At 38.6% G+C, this 25,016-nt stretch overlaps 1 protein-coding gene across 2 annotated transcripts in view; it reads right to left on the bottom strand.

Moving 5' to 3' along the window:
- The window catches only part of LOC122560501 (aminopeptidase Q-like), a 157,776-nt gene that overhangs the window by 76,389 nt on the left and 56,371 nt on the right, over positions 1-25,016 (bottom strand). For both annotated transcript variants that reach the window (XM_043711168.1, XM_043711175.1), the window contains exons 6-10: positions 23,718-23,831; positions 18,758-18,901; positions 14,573-14,638; positions 14,349-14,414; positions 11,323-11,483 (exon numbers count right to left, since the gene is read on the bottom strand). In XM_043711168.1, the coding sequence (XP_043567103.1) occupies positions 11,323-11,483; positions 14,349-14,414; positions 14,573-14,638; positions 18,758-18,901; positions 23,718-23,831 (551 nt within the window). The remainder of the gene's footprint in view (positions 1-11,322; positions 11,484-14,348; positions 14,415-14,572; positions 14,639-18,757; positions 18,902-23,717; positions 23,832-25,016) is intronic.

Below are 25,016 nucleotides of genomic sequence, written 5' to 3'. Positions count from 1 at the left end.
CCCCTTCCCCCACCTCACCCTAGTTCCAAACTTCCAGCTCAGCACTGTCCCCATGACTTGTCCTACCTGCCTATCTTCTTTTCCACCTATCCACTCCACCCTCCTCCCTGACGTATCACCTTCAACCCCTCCCCCACTCACCTATTGTACTCTATGCTACTTTCTTCCCACACCCCCCCCTCCTCTAGCTTATCTCTCCACGCTTCAGGCTCTCTGCCTTTATTCCTGATGAAGGGCTTTTGCCTGAAACATCGATTTTACTACTCCTCGGATGCTGCCTGAACTGCTGTGCTCTTCCAGCACCACTAATCCAGTAACTTGTGGCATGGCCTATCATGAGTGGTGTATATCTTTTTCTGGTGTATTCTTCTACCCCACCCAGACTCACATCTTCCAACTAATAAATGGCCTGGCTATTCTTCCTAACAAAGTGTCCGAACTCACATTTATCAATGTTGTACTTAATTCACAATTATTTGTAGATTTATTAATGTCCTTTTTTCAATTTCTTTGCCATTCTCCCCAGTATTGACAATCCTTCATGACCCAGCTTGGTGTCACCTGCAAATTTAGAAATTTTGCTTTTGATTTCTGGGGGATAGTGGTGAGTGGGTTGCCCACCAGACTTAAAAGGTTACCCCCCCCCCCAACGCATTCAAATCCATCAGTGGGGATTGTTTAATCCAGTCCATTAAGTATGTAGACAACTGGATAGTCCATGACAAGGAGAAGGCTAAAGCATTGGGAGATTAGTTAAAAAATTAGGAAGACAAGAAGAAACTATGTGACAACATCATTAAATGACATAGAACAAAATTATAAGATATTTTCCAGACATAGCAATAAAAAAGGATGGGTGCAATAGAATTGTATTAATGGATAAACAAGTTAATACCACAGCAAATGATAGAAAGATGGCTGAAATATTAGACAATGATTTTGCTTTGGCATTTACCAAGTACTGGAGAGTTGTCGGCTTCAGGTTGGCTGGCAACTTTGGAGACAAGACTTCCTGATTGAACAGAGCAGAAGTACTGCTATTATCCAAACAAATGGCTGTCAGCTGGGTGTAGGATAACGGGTGTTCTACTTGCTGGGTGCAGTGTGGGAGAATGGTAGTTGGGATGTCATCCAATATAAACAGCTCAGTAGCATGCTTAACTTGGTATCCGTTACAAGCACAACATTGGCAGGTGTGGAATAAGAATAGAGAATGCTGGAGAAACTTAACTGGCTGTATCTGTGGAGCAAGAAACTGACTTCATGTTTAAAGTCTGATGCCTCTTTGAAATTAACTCTGTTTCTCTCTCTACAGTTGCAGCCAGATCTGCTAAGTTTCTCCAGCACTCACTATTTTTATTACAAATTTACAGCATTCACAATATTTTGCTTTAAACTCATTGATGGCTTTCACAAATGTGTTTCAGCATCTCTTTTCTCGTGTCCTTAGGGACATAAACTCTATTAGCTTTGTCTAAGATGGCATCTTGGTCTGTCACTTCACTTCTGTATTCTTAACACTCTCTTAAAACAACAAATGTATCCTTGATGCTTTCAGGCCACTGTTTCATCATTACTTCCTGTAGCACTTGGAGAGTTGTTTCCTGTTGCATTGTTTGCTTCATTTGAACAAAATGTTTATTTTTCAGATTCAATGCCTCTACTGGTTGATGATTTCCAGGGCTATTGCTTTTTGTTGAAGCTGGAGATTTCACACTCTGCCTGTAACATACTCAATTTTCTTCATTAGGTTGACAGCCCTGAAAGGATGTGCATCTATTTTCCTTGTTTGTATGTTATGTCCAGACTCTATCTCTTAAAATAAAGTAACATTCTTTGCAACTGCTTTGCACCTGGCAGAAATAGTTTGAGGAAGAGACTTTAAAATGGTTTATGAGCAGCCACCCCTGTCATTTTGTCTCTCGTAAACAGGTATTGATTAAAATGCTTGCAAGTAAAGACAATAGCTAAGCATCCTTTCTCAACCTGAGTGTAGCATTCAGTGTATGTTAATGTCCTGACTGCAAAACCAACTGATTGTTCTTGCTATATAGACGCTTTGTGCTCATCATACATAAGATAACTTCATCATTGCCATTGTAGTATCTCAACACTAATTGTGATTGTAGTGAAAATTGCTTCTCGTTCTGTGCCCCAATACCACTCCACATCCTTTGCAGTGAGCTTGTGTGGAGGTTGATACTCTGATGACAAATTACTCAAGAACTTAGATGATGATCATGGGTTTGCAATGGTTTCTTCCCTGTCTTCATATCCATTAACTGGCTAATGATCCATAGTAGCTCCATTCTGGGAATATCACTTACTATCATACACTATCTGCATCAATACATTTCTGAAAGAGTTGCAGTTACAAGTGCTTTGCTTAACAAAACATCTTTTTATCTAAATTGGCAGGGACGCTGAGTGGCAGCAATGGGAAATAAGTGAAAAAGTTGTGAAAAAAGGTTATGTGATTCTGCTGCATAATTGTCCAACAGTTAATTTGTTCAACTGCAACTTTGTATCTTTGTGTATATAATAACAATTCTAATTGTGGACACAAGGACTCATGATCAAAAGAAACTGACAGAAAAATGAGACAAAAATAATAAAGTATATTCAGGTAGGAGGTTTTGGAGAACATACTACTTTCAATAAGACATACACTGATATATGAGTGGAAATATTGGAAGGCAGTAGAAATTGGTTTATTGTGAGATTGACAGTGAAATTAAGATTTATTTAGATGCAAGTAACTCATCTCTTCACTCCCCAAAGCCTGTCTACCATCTACAAAGCACAGGCCAGTAGTATGATGGGATTCACTTGACCAGATGAGTGCAGCTTCAACAACCCACAAGAAGCTTGACACCACCCAGGAGATATCAGTCAGGTTGATTGGCATCTTATCCAAAGGCATCTACTTTCTCCACCACTAATGCTCAGTAGCAATTGTATGTACTCTCTACAAGAAATACTGTAGAAATTCACCAATGATCCTTGGACAGCTCTTTCCAAACCATGACCACTTACATCTAGATGGACAAGGGCTTCAGCTACACCAAATCTCCAAGTTTCTTCCCAAGCCCCTCGCCATTCTGACTTGGAAACATATTGTGGTTTCTTCAATGTCAATCATCAAAATTCCACAATTTTTTTCTTGAACTGCATTATGGGTCCACCTACAGCATATGGACCGCAGTAGTTCAAGAAGGCAGCTCACCACCACCTTGTCTAGGGTAACTAAGGTTGGTCAATAAATGATGGTCCAACCATTTAGATGACATCTAAATCCCCTGAATAATAATTTAAAAATCTTTGTATAATAGTTGATTATTTTTTAGATTATTTTTGATGAGAAGAGCGATCCTTGTTAGTTTTGTTCTTTGATTTTGGTTTTCTTACTCAGTACATTTTTATACAGCAACCTTTGTGTTATGCATCATTCCATCAAGTGGAATTCTCTACTAACGGAATTTCTGATACTTCCTGGACATGAATCATCAGTTTATCAAACAGGACCCTTGCAGAAATCCCAAGATTTCCCAATCACCTCCCTACAACCATGCAGGTTTCCAGCAGAGGTAGTGGTGGTCCCCCACTTCATCATAGCCACATGTCCTTGATCATTCCACTATGGCTTCCAATGAATCAGGGATGAGCTGAATTGAGAAGCACGGGAGTTGTGTTGATGTTTAAGCAGAAAGTTGACATCTGCAGATATATTGAAAAGGTTGACATTTGGAAGGTTTTGGGGAAAGAAAGTAAAGCTTGGTAATCCATGATGTGCGATGGCAGGGCTCAAAAAAAAATTACTGATGTTTCCACTAATTGTGAATCAAATAAGACGATTAAAGGATGCTGTGATCCAGTGCAGGCAGTTCAGGCAACCAGTCACTGTTTATATGAAGGGGGTTCTCATTCAAGCAGAAGTTCCCCCTATCTCCAGCCTGATGCTCAGTGAAAATTCAAAATAAATCATCAGCACATTACATTGACTGAACCATGTGAATTTTCTAATAGATAACTTGCATGTTTTACACTTTGGCATGACATTAGAAGATTAGTCGTATATAGTGAACAAAAATTGGCTAAATCTGCAGAAAACACTTTGAATTTTTAAATAATTGGTTTCTGAACATAATCTAGCCCATGTTCAAATGTATAATGTGCAGATGAAATTGGCTTGTGTTGGTGATGTTTGCTGAATTTTACACTGGCAGATACAAATGAATCTGTTTTTATTGATTGCGAACAGAATAAAGATATAATTACAGTGCTTACATGTGCAAATACTATAAGTTTGTATAAAGTAAAGCTTTCCGTATGTGGAAAGTTTAAGTTTCCTCAGTCATCTAAAGAGGTTACACAGTTACCTGTAATTTACAATACACAGAGTAAAACATGGATAGACAAAGGCGTTTTTCAAAAATAGTTTCACCATGTTTTTGCACTCACAGTGAAAGAATATTTTAGAAAAATAGGCAAGTCTAAAGACAGTGAAATGATTTCCAATATTAAACGATTGTTGAGCACGCCCTCATGAATCTGAGTTAATGAACAGTAACATAGTTTATCAAATTTGGCATCTCAGTGTAATCTCATCCATTCAGACTACGGATCAGGGTGTCCAACAGAATATGAAATTAATTTTTGCATTTTGGCGATGTCATTTTCAGGGTTTTTAAGGAGGGTTTCCCTCTCTGGGCCATGACAACTTTTCTCATGAACTCTTCCATTGCACACTTCATGTAATAGGCATCAAGATTTCTTGAACCCTTCCAGTTGAATTGTGTGGTTAGAGATGTGGAATTCCTCACTACTGCCAGGATCTTTCAGAGTTCACACTACGGGCACTATATCTAAACCCCTTGAGCAAACCGCTTCAAACATCGCAAGCAAGCCAGGTACGGTCAGTCAACATCTGTTGCTTGTCCATTATTCCACAGGTCTTGACCAAGTAAGGGAAGGTAAGACCCAGTTTGTGGACAGGGACATGGCGGGCTTGCTGCCCAGGGAGTGGAGAGTACCCCGCGTTCATCTTTGCTCAGGACTGTCAAAGGAGACCACAGTGCCTAGTGTGGAATGCAATAGCCATCCACATCCCTGCACTGTCAATAGTGAGGGGAAACTCCCAGCAATATATTAAGGTGGTCAATAACCTTCCGTGCTCCATTCCTGCTTTCCATCTGCTAGATTTTTGCCCACTCACACAACCTGCCTACATCTATCTTCAAACATCTTGTCCCTTCTCCATAACATGCATTCTTCCCCAATTTGGTGTAGTCTGCAAATTTTGCTACCATGTCTTTGCTCCTTGCATCATTGACATAAATTGTAAAGTCAAGATCACTGCACAGCCCAGTACACATCCTGTCATTCACAGTCATTATCCCTGATGAGTCACAGAAGATTGCCTGCACCCCTGACACTTGTTCCAATTTTGCTGGCATAGCATAGATTATCCCCTGATAATTCCAGTTGACTTTTCCTGTCTAAATCCTTAGGTCTGGCCATGTTCCAACCCTCAGACTGACTCATCAGGGCAATCCTGTCTGAGCATGACCCAGCTCCCTGATAGGTGTATCTACAGCTCCTGACTCACTTATTTGGGCTGGATGGGATTAACCTGCAGGGCTCACTGTGGTAAAATCCCTTCGAAAGACACAGATCCTCAGACGCTAATTGCATCAAGCACCCAACTGGTGTGACCAAAGCCGTTGACTGAAATAGGACAACCCCTTGAATTAATGTGGCTGCCACCCCAACTCCTGTAGTCCCCCTTCAATTAACTAAGGACTATTCAGACAGGGTCATTTGGTTGAAGCCAATTGCCACAAAACTCTGTTAAATGCTGTAGGTGTGATACTGACATAACATGGTGCTATACAGCAACATGTCTGACCTTTGATTGCTCGACACTGACAAGTATGAAAACCTGTTTGGCTTTCTGATTGCCCAGTAAAGCAAGACATGCTGAGATACTGTGAGCCTTTAAGTTCTGAATGAAGTAGCAATGGGCTAAAGGCAAGGCAAAGCAGAGATGCTGCAAGCATCCAAGCAAACGCAAAGTTAGAAAGTGCTAACAAAGCAAGCTAAAAGTCCTTTGATGCATCTTATGCAGACGCACAAGTTGTGTATCCCTGCACATGGAGGGACTTGGTAGCAGCTGTATAATGTCAGGTGTCGGTGCATTTCAAACTGATGTAATGCACCATTGAAGTGTTTTCTGAGTTAGTTCGAGATCGATCACGGTGCTGTGGTGAGGCTGGTGCTTCACTAATATCAACATCTGCAGATGAAGAGTGGAAAGGTGCCAATGGAGAGTGCTATTTAATGTTGATGAATGATGATGAACATGGAGAACTTGAGAAGCAACCGCAAATTTTATTCACCTGGTCACCACTCTGATTTCCAAGCCGGGAATTAGCAGTGTCCAGTTCCTCACCGGTATCTGAGAAAATCACAACCCACCTATCAGTGAGACAAGATTAGCTAATAATGTGGTGTTAATGCATGAAAATAGAGTCTGCATCGGGTCTACAAGCAAGATGTTCATCTAGTTTTTGAAAGTTTAAGGGGAAAATCAGGCCTTTTTCCTCAATGCTGAGAATCTTAATTTTTCATTTCGATTACATTCTCCTGAATTTCTTCAAGAGCTGGAAAGTGTTGCCCATCAATGTCACAGAAGAAATTTCATGAGGACATTAATCAACGACAAAGACATCATGCAGTACTTTTGATCTGTTTAATATATAAAAGTTTCAATTTTTAATGTGACCAATTCCTTTAAATCAATGATTAGTGCAACATTGATGAGGAATTGAAGAAAATTATTATTTGGAGTAATGCTTGCAGAAGGCTGTTCTGGTGAAGAAGATTTTGAACGACTTATGGGAAGACCGAGAACAAATATACCATCCGAAATCATTCATATGGTGAATGATACTCTTTTAACCCACCTAATCAGCAAATTGTGCATATGTGTGATGCAAGTGTGGTTCAAAAAGACTTGAAGCTGAAGTGACTGACCCATGCTGTTAATTGTGCTGAAATGATGGAAAGTCTTGTGAAATCTCAAAAGCTGAAGGAGATGGGAAAAGGGGACTGAAGAAGATTTCAGAAGTAAGGGGAGAAAATAACTTGGTCTGATGCTGCTTTAGCTTTTTCTAAACTGATCAAATTTACTGAAATGCAAAGTAACTTCACATGTTTATCTAATAAAATAGCCAGAGCTTGTACTAGGGCTCAACCTCCTATATCTTCCACATCTTTAGAGACAGTTTTAAGAGATATTGAGAATTTGTTCCTCTTGCATATGTCTACTCAGCAAGGTGGCTCAGTGGTTAGCACTGCTGCTGCACAGCACCAGAGGCCCAGGTTTGATCCCACCCTCTGGTGACTGTCTGTGTTGAAATTTGCACATTTTCCCTGTGTCGGATCGCTTTGCTCCCGTTTTCTCCTACTGTTCAAAGATGTGCATATTAGGTGGATTGACAATTCTAAATTAACCAGGGAGGTGCAGGCTAGGTGAGACAGCCATGGGAAATGCAGGGTTATAAGGATTGTGGGGGGTGGGGGATGGGGGGGGAAGGTGGTTGGTTCAGGTGGGATGCTCTTCGGAGGTGTAGTGTGGACTCAATAGGCTGAGTGGCCTGTATCCACACTGTAAGGATTCTAAGATCTACATTTGATTATTTTGTTCTGTAATTTATGTTTGAATGTACTGTTAGAGACGAGAAATGAAAAGAATTCTGCTCTTGCATTTCTGCGTATTATTTTATATTTTATTCTTTGGAAGTCCACGCTACACATACATTACACAGTATTTCATAAGTAAATGTAACTTTCTGTGAATCAGAAGCTTTGATTAATAAGCAGCAATCTTTCCTGCACACGCTGGATCATAAAAATGTTACTATACATAGTTTTAATACTGCGCTTACTGTTACTTGTTTTCATACTCCAGCTGAGGTCTAATAAATGTCTTGCATAAGTTCAACAGCACCTTTTTGCTTTTACACTCTATGCCCCTATTAATGAAGTCAAGAATGCTGTATGCTTTAGTTGCTGCTCTCTCCATTTTCAAAGATCAGTATACATATAAACTCAGGTCCCTCTGATCTTGCACTCCCTTTAGAATTGCACCCCTTACTTTATATTGTCATTCAGTGTTCTTCTGACCAAAGTGCACCACCTTTCACTTCCTTGCATTTAACATCATCTGCCACCTCTCCATCCACTGCAACAACTTGTCAATGTCCTTTTGTAGTTCCACACTTACTTCCCCATAGTTTACGGTTCTTGCAAATTTCATGTTACCTACAAACTTGTCCTACCTAAATTGTCCCCTACACACCAAGATCCACATCATTAATACATGTCAAAAAGAAGCAAAGGTTCCAATACCAATCTCTGAAGATCTCCACTGCAAATCTTCCTCAAGCCCAAAAAATATCCTTTGACCATTACTCTGCTTTCTTTCACTCATCCAATTTTGCATCAATCTTGCCACTGTCCCTTTTAAGCCATGGATCACAACTTTCTTCACAAGTCTGCTGGAGAGCATTGCAGCAAATGTTTTCTGGATACTATGTCATAAGTGTATTCCTCACCAACTCTTTTCATCATCTCTTCAAAAGACTCCAAGTTATTAAACTTGATTTCCTCTTTAGAAATCCACGCGGACTCTTCCTAATCAACCCACCTTTCTCCATGTGAAAACTGATTTTATCCTGTTCCCACCAGTTTCTCCATGACCGAAGTTAATCTAACTAGTCTATAATTGCCGGGATTAGCCTTACGAACCTTTCAGAACAAGGTGGTAATGTTGACAATTCTCCAGTCTCTTGTCACCTTCCCAGAGTCCAGGGAAGACTGAAATATTTTGACCAATGCCTCCTGTGATGATGCTGCTCCTTTAATAAGGTTATGTTGCCCTTCGGTTTTTTTTTCAGGATATTGTAAAAGCACAGGTTCTGAAAAGTCTGGGCTTGAATGGGTTTTAGAGCCAGTTTGATTATAGCTAACAGATACTTCCTCAGAAAAAAGGCTTTCAAGTTTTAAAACAAACACTTGTACATTGAAAGAGGAGTGGCTAATTCTTCCAGTTCAGCTTTTTTCTGGTTTAATTTGTTTTTTCTTTGGCATTCTGGCTATTCATTGAAAGCAGGCAGGGTGGTAGAAGCTGCTGGGCCCAACGAATCAGGTCCATGCTGATTCTCCTCTCTCTGACATCTCTCCTGTAAGATCTTGTGTTTGATTTTATCTTTTGTACCAAAGGGTGTTGTTGCAAGTTTTTGGAACAACATCATTAAGTCGGGGTAGTCTGTTGGTTTTTCGGAGAGATTAGGTTACTCGGTATTCTGTTCTCTTTTGTTTGTGTAATAATAATGTTTGTTTTTACCTCCTTTACCATCCAGGGAACTCTGAATTTGTTAGTCCTACTTTTTGCATCAAAGAATATACTTTGACTATACCATATCAAATACTCCTTGAAGTTGGCCAATTATTCAGTCACTGATCTTACTGCTAACCGTTTTCATCCAATCGATCACGCTCAGCTCTGTTCAAGCCTCATTGAAGTCAACTGTCTGCCAATTCATTTTTCTTGCTATGGATTGTTGCATGTCATTCTCCAACATCAACCTGAAAATACAGTCATCACTATCTCCAGAATGATGCCTCACTGATACTTGGTCCACTTGACCCCATTTTCAAAGACCAGGTCCAATAATGCATCCTTCCTCGTATACTCTTGGACACAATCCAGGAACACTTGCCCCTTGCAGTCCCTTATACTACCAGTATCCAAGTTTATATTTGGCTAATTGAAGCCCCCATTTTAACTCTTCTATAATGATGGCAATTTTCTGTCATTTCTCTCTACTTTCTTTCACTAGTTTCCACTGGTCAGTAAACTACATTGAGCAATGTAATTGTACCAATGTAATTGAGTTGTAGTCAAAATGACTCTACACTTGAACTCTCCGAGATATGTTCTTTCTCCAGCACTACAATGCTGTCCTAAACCATAACTGCAACCCTCCTACTTTCCTTCCCCTTTTATCTTTCCTGAACAAATTAAAGCCAGGAATATTTAACACCCAGCCTTGCTCTTCCTTGAGCCAGGTCTCCTTCACCACTGAAACATCATAATTCCACATTGCAATCTGCATTTGTAACTCCCCAACCTTATATACTGATTTCTTATACATTAAACATTTACATACATGCAGGTTAATTGTTTTGGGCTTCTTTTCTCCCTTTTTTTTGACTTTACTTATTATCTTTCAATTTTCTATGCTAGTGCCAGCTGATTCTTTAAGTATTTTGTTAGCCCTGGTATTCACCTCTAATAGATTTTCTTGATTCCACAACTCCTGCCAAGTTCATTTAAAGCTTACCCAATAGCATCAGCGAAACATTCCACAGGGACCTCAGTCCCATCTCTGTTTAGAAATGACCCATTCAGGTTGTACAGATGCCATCTTCCCCAGAGCCAGTTCCAGGAATCCAAAGCCACCCTTCCTGCACCACCTTTCAAGCCTCACATTCATTTTCCTTATCTTGTTCTTTCTGTATTCACTACTCCCAGTGGTCTGGAGAATGCTACATGTTGGTCTTGCTTGCTAACTTTCTACTTGGTTCCCTAAGTTTTGATTTCAGGGCCACATCTTCCTTCTCATCTAAGTCATTGGTACCGATGAGTACCACCTTGATGTCAATCTTTTACAAAGTCCAGACCAACGTAAGCAAAATTTATTCTGGAATGAAGTTTGAGCTGTGATACCACCATAGCAAAATGTTCAGGAGCACCAAGCCAAGGGTCATACATATAATTTTCCCCCAAATGTTTCCAGTCTCACACATACTGTTATAAAAAAGAAAGTAAAATGATATGGAAGATTCGTCCAAAGTCACCTCACCCTCTGGATCGTCTCAGGGTGGCAAAGACAGATATTTTAATATTTCAATTGGCTTTTTTGATCTGAGATGACATTGAGTATAGAAGTTTTAGAAGTGGACAGGAGTTAAAGTAATTTTGGAAGAAAGATTCTCAGATTAACAGCAACAAGAAAACCATATCCAATTACGTTTTAAGATAATTCAGACTGTAATCTAGTAAAATGTTGCAAAAACATTGAAATTAATGCGGTATCATTTGAAAGGTAAGATATACATCAAAAATTTAATGATGCAAATAGTTTTGCTTTCAGGTTGACAGTTGAAGTCACCTACCTACCACTGGTGTGAAAAAAAAGATTGACAACACATTAGAAAAAGCTTGTTAAAATGTTATTGAAATGCAATACATACTTTGAATTTCTGTTTTCCTTTGATTTCCCGAAGTAGTCTTGCTTTACAGTGCCACTTGTTGTATTAACTGTTATAATAGGTAATCCTTCCTGCATTGTCCATGTGTCCATGATGGATTTTATTGATGTTGGCAGTTTAATAACATCCTGACTATCTATTGCCTAGCGAAGCAGAAATCACCAATTAGCAATCAATTAATTGCCCATCTACTGCAGATAATGAGTTAAATTTTCCAGTAATTGATTGTTGAGTGACTTTTAATAAACTCATGTAACAAACTAATTCTTTTAGAACAATACCATCAAATATCACTCAGTGTGAAAGGCAGCTGCTACTGACAAGGAATATTCAACATAGGGGAAAAAAAAACTTTGCCTAACTTTAATTTATTTATCAGTTAGACAATGAATAATTGTTCCTTAAAGACTATATCTTCACAAAAAACAAAAAGTATGATTTCCACTCTGTCATAAGAGTGAAACCAACTATTACAAAAACCACAAGGCTAAATAGGAGTGCTTTTAAATCTAACTTTAAAAGGCTGGTTCAGGCAGTGTAGTAAAACTGATGGAAATAGAAAAAAAACAAATGAAACTAGTCTGCTGTATACGGTAAAAGGATTTGCCACCTTGAAGGTTTTGAATCTCGAATACATCCACATGTTCCAAAAGGTTTTGACTAAAGGGCTAATATTTTTGTATGACAGCAGCTTTGAACATTATTCTTATAAGTAAATTTAAAACTGTGCCTTTCTATTGATAATGGAATTCAGAATATCAGACTTGATATGCTTGTCCTGTACTCACTATGTGGTTTCCCAGTTGAGATGATAAAATGCCAATAATAGCTTCATTGTTTGCTATTTAAGTAATTCTTAATAACAGACAAATTACTGCATTATAATAGAAGTTTTACTAGATTGAGTCAAATATTAAAAGAGGTTTTGGTATAATAAAATAATAAATTAGTTGTGTTTCTGACAAATTGCAACCCATGATGTAATAATAATCCAAACACTTCATCATGTCCTGAATTTTTTGATGATGAAAAAGATGCATTTTCTATTAGTTTCAATGAGGTTGGGACTCTCCTAAAGTGAAATAACATTTTCCTTTCAAAGTGCTGTAGAAACAAGTGTATTAATACTTGTCAAGTTGGATTTAATATTCACGATGTTCCATCTTCTTCCGTTTGCCATATGTTTTTTTTCCTGAAGTGATGCTTTCACTTTAAAGGACGTTTAGAGAAAACATTGCTTTTGGCTAAGCTTTATTCTCTTTATGGTACTGAAGGTGATATTATCATAATTTCAAATGAAATATTATTTTGTGATGGACCACTATGAGAAAAGGTCAACTATTTTATTTACATGTAATTTTAAGTGTGTACAGTATATGAACTGATAACATGGCATCTCATTCTCCTAAATCGATCATTCTCAAAAGCTGCCAGGGAAAAAAAATCAATTCCCAAGGTTTCCATTCCCATTTGAACATAGGAATGTGTAATTAGGTTACCTTCTACTCAGGTCAATGTTTCTTTGGTTCTTTTAATATAATTAGTCTGGTGATTTTTTTCCTTATGTTTCCTGGGCCATGTGTGAACTCTCCCCATTATGGTTTAGCAGACGGAAGCATAGGACTAGGATAAATGTCAACTCATCTTTCTTTTTAGAAAGCAGTTGTACCCATTGGAATAGTCTGTAATTGGGTGAAAACAAGAAGATGGGAAGAGTATTTTCTCACAATGAGGGGAAAAAGAGCTTGCAGCTATTATATTTCTAACATGATTATATTAGTGGGTGTGCAGGTGTAGCATAGAATAAGAAAGGCAAAGGGAATCCTGGCATTGATTGCAAAAGGACTGGATTACAAAAGTAAAGAAGTGTTTTACAATTATAAAAGGCATTGATGAGGCCACTCTGGAATATTGTGTCCAATTTTAGCCTTCTTACTTGAGGAAAGGTGTGCTGGCACTGGAGGCAGTTCAGAGGAAGTTCACCAGACTGATTCCAGGGATGCAAGAACTGTTGTACGAGGAGCGGTTGAATAGCTTATACTCACTGGAGTTGAGAGGAATGAAGAAGGGCCAGCAGATTGAGGTATACAAAATGCCAAAGGGGATTGATGAGGTGGATGTTGAACAGATATTCCATCTTATGGTATAGTCTAGATCATTATAGATATTGAGTAAGAGGAGGTAGATTCAAAACTGAGATGGTGAGAAACTACTTCCCTTGGAGAATTGTGAATCTGTGGAAGTCACTGCCACAGAGTGCAGTGGAGGCAGAATCAATCAACAGATTCAAGAAGGAAATAGATACATTTCATAGATTCATAGGTCCATACAGTGTGGAAGAGGCCCTTCATCCCATCCACTCTGCACCAACATAACTACCTCTAAGAGTGCGCTAATCCCAATTTCCTGCACTCATACCATATCCTTGAATGGTATGATTTTTGAAATGGTCATCCAAATTTTTTTTTAAAGATTGTATGTTTCCCAGGTTCCATCCCATGCCATGTATTCCAGTTGATGAAAAGTGGGATAAAGGACTATGGGGAGCAGGCAGGAAAGTGGAGTTGAGATCAGGATAAGATCAGCCATAATCATATTAAATATTGAAGTGGGCCTGAAGAGCTGAATTGCCTACTCCTGCTCTTAGTTCCTGTGCTCCTAGTGGAAGCTCAGCAGTAGGTGTCTAGTCTAAGTGCTTTCTCAGAAAAAGTTTATAGTGCACAGAAAGCTGTCACTGTCACGGAGATTCAGAATTTGGAGCAACAATCAAAACACGGAGCAAATAGTTCAAATACTCCATTCATACACATAGTATTCCACAGTGTCTCACGAAAGAATAGCTTCCAATAAAACAATTTAAACTCAGGCTATATTTGCAATTATCATTCCCCTCATGGTAAAGCAACTATGCAGCAGGAAAGAAACCAAAAAAAATTAAACAATATATGATTAAACAAAAAACCTCGACAATAGTACATGAATCCCCTATAAATATGGGTTAAACCCACCATCTGCAAATGATTCCACACATCATCCGCCTCAGCATTTGAATAGGAAAAGGCCTTGAGATATGACTGTAAAACAAAGGAGACTGAGTGTGAAGAAACAAAGGCAAGTATTCGGTGTGAAAACAAACAAAAAATCTTGAAACAGTTTCAACTCAAAATATGAATTTTTATTTCACACTTTAAATATACTGACTCAAATCAGGAAAAATCTTTTTTAAACTCACTGTAAGCCCTTTTGCAAACAGCTCCTCTGTCATAAAGTGGGAGATCATATCGATAACAGAGGCACCCTGTGGTTGGAAGAAGAAAAATTATTTACGGGTTTACATAATAATGATATGATATGTTACATACCTGACTACTTGCACTTATAATAAGACTTATGTAACTTTTCATAAGATCAGGTATGATTTGGCCATTATGGATTGGGAGCAGATATTTTTTGGTAAATTGGTGTTAGAGCAGTGAGATGCATTCAAAGCAAAAAGAACAATACAGCACAGGAATAGGCCCTTCAGCCCTCTGAGCCTGCACTGCCACATTTTGTCCTTCCATACTAAAACTGTCTTCACTTACAGGATCCGTATCCCACTATTCCCTTCCTATTCATGTATTCGGTCAGGAACATCTTGAATGCTGCTAATGTGTCTGCTTCCACCACCTCCTCTGGCAATGCGTCTCAGGTATTCAACATCTATTATGTTGAAGACTTGCCTCATACGTCTCTTTTAAACTTCCACCCTTGCACCTTGAACCTGTGTCCTTGAGTAGTTGACCCCTCCATCCTGGGAAAAAGCCTCACACCTTCCACTCTATCCATGCTATTCACAATCTTATATACTTCTATTGGGTTGTCCCTCAACTTCCCACATTCCGTGAAAACCAATATAGTCTATCCAACTTTTCTTCATAGCTAAAATCCCTCATACTGGGCAACATCCTTGTAAACCTTTTCTGTACTCTTTCCAAAGCATCTACATCCTTCTGGTAGTGTGGTGACTAGAACTAGATGCAATATTCTAAGTGTGGCCTAACTAAAGTTCTATAAAGCTGCAGCATAACTTTTTTATCCTTACACTCAATGCCCGCTCCAATGAAGGCAAGCATACCATAAGCCTTTTTTACTACCTTACCTACCTAACCTGCCATCTTCAGAGATCTGTGGACCTGCACACATAGATCCCTCTGTGTATCAACACTCCTAGGGTTCTACCATTCATTGCATAATTTTCACCTGTACTTCACCTTCCAAAATGCATCACCTCAGATTTGTCTGGATTAAACTCCATCTGCCATTTTTCTGCCCATGCCTCCAACTGATCTATATGCTGCTATATCCACTGACAATCCTCTTCAATATCCACAACTTCACTAATCTGCCCACAAACTTATTGATTAGGCCAGCCACAATTTACTCCAAATCACTTATACTGGCCACAAACAGCAGAGGTCCCAGCACCAAGCCCTGTGGAACACCGCTCATCACAACCCTCCATTCCGAAAAACTTCCTTCCACCGCTACCGTCTATCTACTATGACTAAGCCATTTCTGTATCCATCTTGCCAGCTCACCCCAATACCATGTGACTTCACCTTTTGTACCAGTCTGCCATGAGGAACCTTGTCAAAGGCTTTACGGAAGTCCATGTAGACAACATTTTTTCCTCATCAATCATCTTCATCACCTCCTCAAAAAACTCAATCAAGTTAGTGAGGCACGACCTCCCCCACACAAAACCATGCCGTCTATTGTTAATAAGTTCATTTGCTTCTAAATGTTTATCGATCATATCCCTGAGAATCATTTCCAATGATTTCTCTACCACTATTGTGAGACTGAGGCCTGTAGTATCCTGAATTATCCCTGGTACCCTTCTTAAACAATGAGACAACATTGGCTATTCTCCAGTCCTCTGTCACCTCACCTGTAGTCAAAGAGGATACAAAGATGTCAGTCAATGCTCCAGAAATTTGATGTCTTGCCTCCCGCAAGAAGGAAGTGGGGAAGATACAGGGCCAACATGTTCCTATAAAGATAAAAGGTGGGTCCAATAAATCCAGCAAACCTTGCATATCAAGGGATATACAAGATTGGATAAAGAGAACAATCGAGACAGATGGTGGATACTGAGGGCTCAAAACAGCAGAAGCCCTAGGGGAGTACTGAATGTGCAAGAAGGAACTTAAGGGAAATTAGAAAAGCAAAACAGGGACATGAATGGAAAATCCTAAGTTATTATACATGTATATTAAGAGTAAAAGCATAACTAGAGAAAGAGTGGAGCCCATTAAGGACCACAGAGTTAAATTGTTTGTGGTGCCAGGGGTGTAGGTAGAGATTGAAATGAATACTTTGTGCCAATATTTACTAGTGAGAGGAATGATGTGGGTACAGAAATCATGAAGAAGGACTATAATGTATATAAGAAATTAGCATTGACAGAGAGGCAGTTCTGAGTGGTTTGGCTGGTTTAAAAGTAGGTAAACCCAGCCTGATGAAAAGTATCTCAGGCTGTTAGTGAGTCAAGGGAGGAAACAGCTGGCAACAGGAGAGGCGCCAGGGGACTGCAGGACAGCCAATGTGGTATTGTTATTCAAGAAGGGAGCAAGGGAAGAAAAAAACAGGAGACTGCAGTCCAGTCAGTCTAACTTCATTGTTGGGAAATTATTGGATGTAATTCAATAATTGTGTCTGTATCCTCTAACAATGCTCCTCAATATTCACAACTTAATTTACCATAGGCTTGCCACTTCTGTTCCCATGTTCATCATCTGATCTTTTTCACTTCTGATTTATGCATCTCAATGTGAAAACCCAATTCTCTGCCTTATTGATCGCACCAAAATCTAAGGAGGCAATGCAGAAAGACAATGACAATTCACCAGAGAAGATCCCTCTCTGAGAAGGTGCACTGTTATGCAACTCATGTTGAGCCGGTGTATGTTTTGCATGAGTCCTGTGACAGTGCAGACCCACAGCGATTGTCTTTCCTTGAGATGTTCTCCACATCAATGTGCATTCAACTCTTGCAGGGTTAGGGTTAGGGACATTAAAGTCATGAATTAGAATTGGATCATTATGCAGGATCAACCTTCAGTGGGATTAAGTACCAGTACACTGGATATCACTGGAGCTTGGTGTGTTTGACTGTCAAGGTGGGAAGATGGGGGCTTCACAGATACCTTGTGACAAAATTAAACAACAAAAAACTGCATGGCAGTCAAAACCTAGTCATGTTGACTTAATGCCACTAAAAGATGATCATGTATGATGATAATTTAAAACATTCTTACCTTTCCTCTCTATAAATGCTGACTGATCTAAAGATATCATTTGAAGATATCATTTTATCCATTGCTCTTCACAAACTCATTAGCTTCAATTTTGTATTTCAGAAATTGAAACCCAATGATTCCCAGCTGTATTGCATGTTTTATTGCTTTATTATTACTTGAATTGATGTAATGTCCTATCTCTCGCCCAAGATTTCAGTCTATGAGCAGAACCTCTCAGCAGTGGATATATTCGTTGATCTCAGTAGCACACTCTCAAGCTATCAATGGTGATGAGACACATGCAAACATTGTAGAAGGCTTTTTGCTTTTGGAAGACTTCCAACATCATGGGATGATGAGGAATAAGTCTGCCTGCCAAATTGGAAGCCCCTGTAAAACATTACTCCAGCCTATTCCGCCCTCTGCATCTGAAACATGAACTATGCACCAGCATTATACCAAATAAGCACAATCCACTGTCATTTCAGAAGCTTCTGTATATTACATTGCAGAACAAAATACCAGACATGGAGGTGCTCACTCAAGCATCCACACCATATAGAGACAGTCACAACTGAGCTAAACTGGTCATGTAGCCAAAATGCCACATACTTGCTTACCAAATTAAATCTACTCTGGAGAGCCTGGGTTTGTGTACAATATCATACTAGTCAAGGAAATGTTATGTAGACACTCGAAAGAGATTTGCTATTGACTTTGAATGCAGGTTGTAGTTTGCACAGGAATGTTGCTCCTGTCACAACCAAACAAAATATGATGCAGCTTCCTTCAAAAGAAAGTGCATATCAAGGACAGGAGAAAACACAAGAAGAGGAACTCCTGAGCCACTAGTTCACCCAAAGCTTCTTTAGGTTGCAGCATCCTGTCCTATTCTCAGCTTTTAAGGGTGGATTGGCCTTAGGAGTTACCTATATATCCCCAAGAACCTGACCAAACACCTCAGGCATGATGGATATGGTTATCTTCACTTCAAAGACGAATAAGAGATTATCTGAACAGTATATCCTGATAATGTGAATATACCTGTATTTCCTCATCAAAAGCTTCAACAAGTCAATCCCTACATTTGAACTGAAACTCAATGGATCTTTTACATTTGGTGTAAAATTTACCTTAATGTATGTGGTGTCGCTAAACATTTCCCTGATTTCGTCAAATGTTTCAATATCTTCTTTCTTCATAGACAGTGAATGTGAAAAAATATTCTCCTCAGTTTGGAACACGTAGTATTTCAAATGAATTGGGTATCTATGTTTCTGAAATAAAATCAATACAGCAATAAATTCACTATACGTGAGTGATATAATAGCCTATTCCCTTTACAGCTAAGTACAATTTACCCTACTCTGAATTCTGCCTCATATACACCTTGCCCTTCCTGGATTGTTGCTGACCTTAAACAAAATAATCTAATCTCTGAATTATGGATTACATCTCTCACATCCCTATTGTTCATGCTGGGCTTTGCCTTCATACTTTTTATGTTGAATTTTTGACATGTTCATCTGATTGGATCAGAGCTTTACCAGTAAATGGAATAGGGAAAAATAAGCTCCATTCCTTATCCACGGAGTATTTGATTACTGACACATGCATTTTAATCATCTATCATGAATCCCAATCCTAGTCTAATATTTTCTACTTCTGATTTTTAACTAAGCTAATTAATGTAATAACAATTATTTTAGTTGTAAATCCATTTCACTTATGTACCACCCTGATGTAAATTAATAACTAATCATTAAACAATCTCATAATGTTGTATTTTCTTAAGTTTTTGTAAAATGTGCTCAATATTAATGTAAAAATAAACTTTGAACATGCTAATAAAGTTAATGTTTAGGAAATAAATCTTAAAGATGTCAATTATGACACATTGCAATAAATAAGCATTTACTTATCTTTCGCTACAATAAGCTCAGTAACTTTCCCTTATAAATTTATTTTCTGAGCCAGACATCTTTACACTTGTTTTTAAACATTAATTCATGTTAAAGTCATTCTTGATGTGATGAAAAGTGTATGATTGATATAAATTAATATAATTTATTTAGAGTTTAGGTATTTTTAATTGGTGGTATGTGTATTTTGCTCTGTTCCTGAAAGAGTGTAATGGTTACATTGTCACTCTCTCTGGAATCATGATTTTAAAGCAAAGGTATTAGAGACCAGCTGATGAGGGTGCCTTCTGGAATGATAATCTGAGTTTATTTGTAATTGGAGAGTTTTACAATTGGAGAGAACAAACAATGGAATTCATTAGTTTGTTTTTGGTTTAGAAGAAACAGTTTTTTTTTGTACAGGAACTCATACATTGGAAAGCCTTTGGGGCAGTTGACTGAAAGCTGACTGGGGTCAGATATAATAACAGTTTCTCCTGGGAAAAGAATTACTTTAGAACATATAGGAAAGAAATTATCTCAATGTAAGGACTTAAAAATTCTTGAAAAGAAGAGATGGTTTAGAACCCTGAAAAGACTAATTGAAGTTAAGAAAGTTTAAGCTCAATTGCATGAATAATTAAGGAAGAGTCAATTAAGGTCTCAAGACTGAGAATTGAAAAAAACAATTAAATCAAACTTCAAGACATGATAAAAAATGGGATTCCCTCTCTCTAATATTTGAGTAACTTAGAAGTGTTGAGATTTTATTTTGCCATGTATTTTGAAATCTTTCAGATTGTGTTATACACAAATATCTTGATTTGCTCTATTTTATCTTAATTTATTTTGTATAATAAATATTTTCTTTTTTGTAAAAACCAAATCTTTAGCATTGTGTTCTTACATTTCAGTGAAAGACCAGCTCAGTAAATAGAGAAAAACAAATTATGATCTATCAAGCCAGATTTCAATCTGGGAACTCACTATTCTAGTACTAACATCAGCTAGGATCATAACACTTAATAAGTCATTAGTTTCAGATTTCAAAAGCTGGTTACTATTTTCCTTATTTTACTGTTCCCTGATGCATAAATATTCTGAGGCTCTATTCCTTATGTTAACTAACAGAAGACTTTATGTTTATATTTGTTGCCCATCCACTCGCTCAACTTGATAGGCTCCATCAGCAACCAGATGGGCCCCTTGGAATTCCCAGGCCCTGTAAGGGGAGTTTCTTGCCTCTGTGAACTGCCATCCAAAGAGGCCAACAGCTCTCCAGTACCTCCAGCAACATGGTGAGTAAAATAGTCTGCAGTAACCCTTAGCAGGAAGATTGTCACCAGAAACCTAAACACAAATAAGTGATGTATGAGAGCTGGCGTCAGTCAGGGTGACCCTGACAAGGGAGGGAATGGGAGTCAATGTTAAAGACAACTGTCTGCTTTGTGGAGAATCCCTTACTGGGCACAATGTTTGAAGATAGAACCTCCTCTGGACAGCAGACATGCCTGCCAGTGTTTATTTTTGGCAGATTGCCCAAATATCATCAACCACATCAACTGCTGGTTGAATGCCAGTGACAATGGGAGAAGACCTTGATGGACCTCAATTGGCCTCCAGGCAGGAAGGCGCTGCTTTCACCATTTCCTGCCGTGAACGTAACTTGGAATGTGGGGAAGGTGACGGAATCTCCACCCAAACCTTCCCACTACATATAAGGCTCATCCCGTCACCCAAACAATTCCTGACTTCCAGTTTTGCAAATTAACTCTCTGCATCCTATCTTTGTAATGCTGCTTCCAAAACCTTATTTTATAATGTTACCCCCTATCACCTTCATTCCACCATTAGCAAATGCTCATTTACTCACAATGTTCCTTGCTGTTCTTCAATTATTTCACACTGGCATCTTCTTTGATGTTAATACTTTCACAACTTTATACAAATGTATATTGTACATACATATTACCCATTTGATTATCTTTATGCTGTGATGAACTTTGACCCAGAAGCAGTACAGTTGGAAAATTTGTAATTCTTTATAATGCCTGTTGAATCTATAATTATTTGTTTTAATAATGCTTGAAAGGGACTTGTTGGAGTTTTCTATAAAAGGATCAATTGTAATTTTCTTGCATACTTAGTAATCTTGGTCTATGTGACTTGGTTCACTTGACCTGTGAACATGAAGAAAGTTACCGAATCTGAGACCAGACACAAGTCAGAGACATGGAGGATGAAAGTGATCAGCAAATGCAGACATAAATAGAGCAGTATGCCTATCGGGAGAAGAAGCAATTCATGAAGAGAACAGTTTTTCCTAGAATCTACAATTCCTACAGTGCAGAAAGAGGCCATTCAGCCCATCAATTCTTCACGAACCTAGCTCTATTCCCATAACCCCACATTTACCATGTCTAATCCACCTAGCTTGCACACTGCAGGGCAATTTACAAGGGCAATCCACCTAACCTGCACATTTTTGGACAGCGGGAGGAAACCAGAGCACTCAAGTGGAAACCCACACAGATAGTCACCCAAGGCTGGAGTTGAACCAAGGTTCCTGGTGCTGAGAGGCAGCAGTGCTAACCACTGAGCCTTATCTGATAGAAAATGAGACAGGAGTTTTCAGAGGCCCAATATAATTTAATTAAAATGAGCCTAAAATCTGAAAGCTGTGTCAGTATCTCAGAGATGCTAAAGAGCTGAGTGCTCCCTGAAGTGGCCAAATGATCCAGGATTGGTTGGTCGGTTCAAAGGAACTCTCGGAAAGCTATGCCATCAATATTAATCAATCAATTTCCTAAGGCAAACAGTTTCATGGAAATGTGCCTTAATGATGATAAACATTGCTGTGAACTTCAGAGGTGAAAGCTGCTTCTCATTGGAAAGGACTCTGACCTACCCTGCCTGAATAAAGAACAACATATTGTCGAACTCTGTAGCCACATCTCTGCAGAGATTAATGCCAATGCTTGTGGTTGTGAAATACATACCTTTGTGTTAATGGATAATTAAAAGTGAAATTTACTTTTTTATTTGAAATATTTGATCCCAGTTTACTTTAATTTACATTGATTCTGATACATGTTAAAGCAGAATTTAGTAAAAGTGATATCTTGTTGGAAATTATTTCATTTGGAGGTCATTCAATAAATTTTGCTGTTCCAATTTATGATTTCCTTACAGGAATCGTACCAATGCCAGTGCAGGTATTTAATATTTAGCATGCATTCTACTTTGTTCAAAGATGTATTAATTTTTGGCATTTCCTAATCTCTCTGGCTGAGTACAGTTTAGTATTGTATGTTTTGTACTAATGACTAGTTTAAGCATTATATTAGAAATCTGTTCACCTGATTATACATTTCTAAGCCCATGAAAATAATATTGTAGAAATAATCATGTACCTTTATAATTGGCCGGTGCAACTCTGTCCCTTTGGAATATGATGCTTACAACTTCAGAAACTGAAAATCATAGGAGAATTTTACAGCTCCCAGATGTGAAAGCAAGTAACATAAGTTGCCAGCCCTCACTTCCTCATTCTCCCTCAATCTGTAGTGCATATTAAGAGGTCAGTGAGGTATCAACCTACCCATCATTCCTTCGGTCTATTGAGTCCTGAAGTGGACAATTCAGCCCATCAAGTCTGCTCTGCCATTTAATACAATCATGACTGACCTCATTTTGGACTCAACTCCACTTTCCTGCCTGCTCATCGTAACTCTTCAGCCTATTACTAATTAAAAGTATGTCTATCGCCTCCTTCATTTCTTCATCTCCATCTCCTCCATCTCTTCCATCTCTGTGTGGAGCTTCTGGAGCTGCATAACAGCCAGCCATTCTGATTGGTTGAGTTCAACTCTATGCAAATTAAGGCCATAACCAGTGTGTTCTCACAACTGGCAGGTAGATGTCACATCAGTGATGCGGTTATAAACTTCTAAGGATTCATTTAGAATGTCTGAAGCACTCCAAAGTTGCTCTATAATTGTAAGTTTAGTTTCTGTTTCAAAAACCTGCTGTGACTTTAGATTTTCAGTACCACTGTAATATTGTGTTAACCCTCACAAGTATTTGGAAATGAGATTATTAATAACCTAAAGTCTTCAAGCAACACTACCCAGAGTGGAGTAAATAACAAATGTTACAATGTTGTTAATTTGGAATTGATGGACTTTCTTACCCATTTTTTCACATGGTCTTCAGAAGAAAATTCAAGATTTTCAAAGTATGATGCAAATCCTTCATTAAGCCATAGATTATTCCACCATCTTATTGTGGCGAGGTTTCCGAACCACTTCAAACAAAACACAAGCAAAACTTATTTTATATTGATTGTCTAATCCACAAAAGTCTCTACTTCATAGGTTTGAAGAACATCTTTAACTCCATTTACAGCAAATATGTTTTCATGTCATGCAAATAAGCATCTAATTTAAAAATAACTGAAAACAAAAAATGCTGGAGATCACAGTGGGTCTCTCAGCATCCATGGAGAAAAAGCAAGCTAATGTTTTGAGTCTAGTTGATTCTAAATCATAGCCTTAATGAAGAGTCATTTAGACTCGAAATGTTAGCTTGCTTTTGCTCCTCGGATGCTGCCTGACCCATTGTGATCTCCAACATTTTTTGTTTTCAGTTCAGATTGCAGCATCTGCAGTAATTTTTTCCTACATCAAATTTTCAAGCTTGTTTTATTGATAGTACACATTTATATGCTAAACCTTTTTGTTAAGCTGTAGTACTTCTAGTGTGAGAGACATTTAATGTTATATCAATGATATGAATATCATTTTTTAACTATAACTATGAGACTATACACTATATCATGATGCTGTAGTATATGATATCTTTGGCTTCATTAATATAGGCATAGAGTACAAGAGCAAAGAGGTGATGTTGAACTTGTACAAGACACTTGCAAGACCTCAGTTGGGGTATTATGCTCTCTCACTCCTCACTGGGTACAGAGGAAGTACACCAGGATGTTCCCTAGGATGGAGAAATTGAGCAAGAAGAAGAGACTGAATGGGCTTTAGAGCAGGAAATGCTGAGGTGAGGGGTATATGATTGAGGTGCATAAGATTATGAGGGGTATGGACAGGGTGAAGGGAGCAGCTGTTCCCTTTGACTGAGGGGTCAATCATGAGGATCTATAGTTTTAGGGCAAGGGACGGGAGTTTCAGAGGGTATTTGCAAACAAAAAGCTTTCTCATTCAGCAGTGGGAATCTGGAACGCACTGCCTGGGAAGGTAGCAGAGACCTGAAATCTTACAAACTTTAAAAAATATTTTAGATTAGATTACTTACAGTGTGGAAACAGGCCCTTCGGCCCAACAAGTCCACACCGACCCGCCGAAGCGCAACCCACCCATACATTTACCCCTTTACCTAACACTGCGGGCAATTTAGCATGGCCAATTCACCTGACCTGCACATCTTTGGACTGTGGGAGGAAACCGGAGCACCCGGAGGAAACCCA

Source organism: Chiloscyllium plagiosum, chromosome 2 (assembly GCF_004010195.1).
Source record: "Chiloscyllium plagiosum isolate BGI_BamShark_2017 chromosome 2, ASM401019v2, whole genome shotgun sequence".
Taxonomy (NCBI): domain Eukaryota; kingdom Metazoa; phylum Chordata; class Chondrichthyes; order Orectolobiformes; family Hemiscylliidae; genus Chiloscyllium; species Chiloscyllium plagiosum.
Note: the sequence above shows the minus strand (reverse complement) of the source record. Positions and strands in the feature narration are given on the sequence as shown.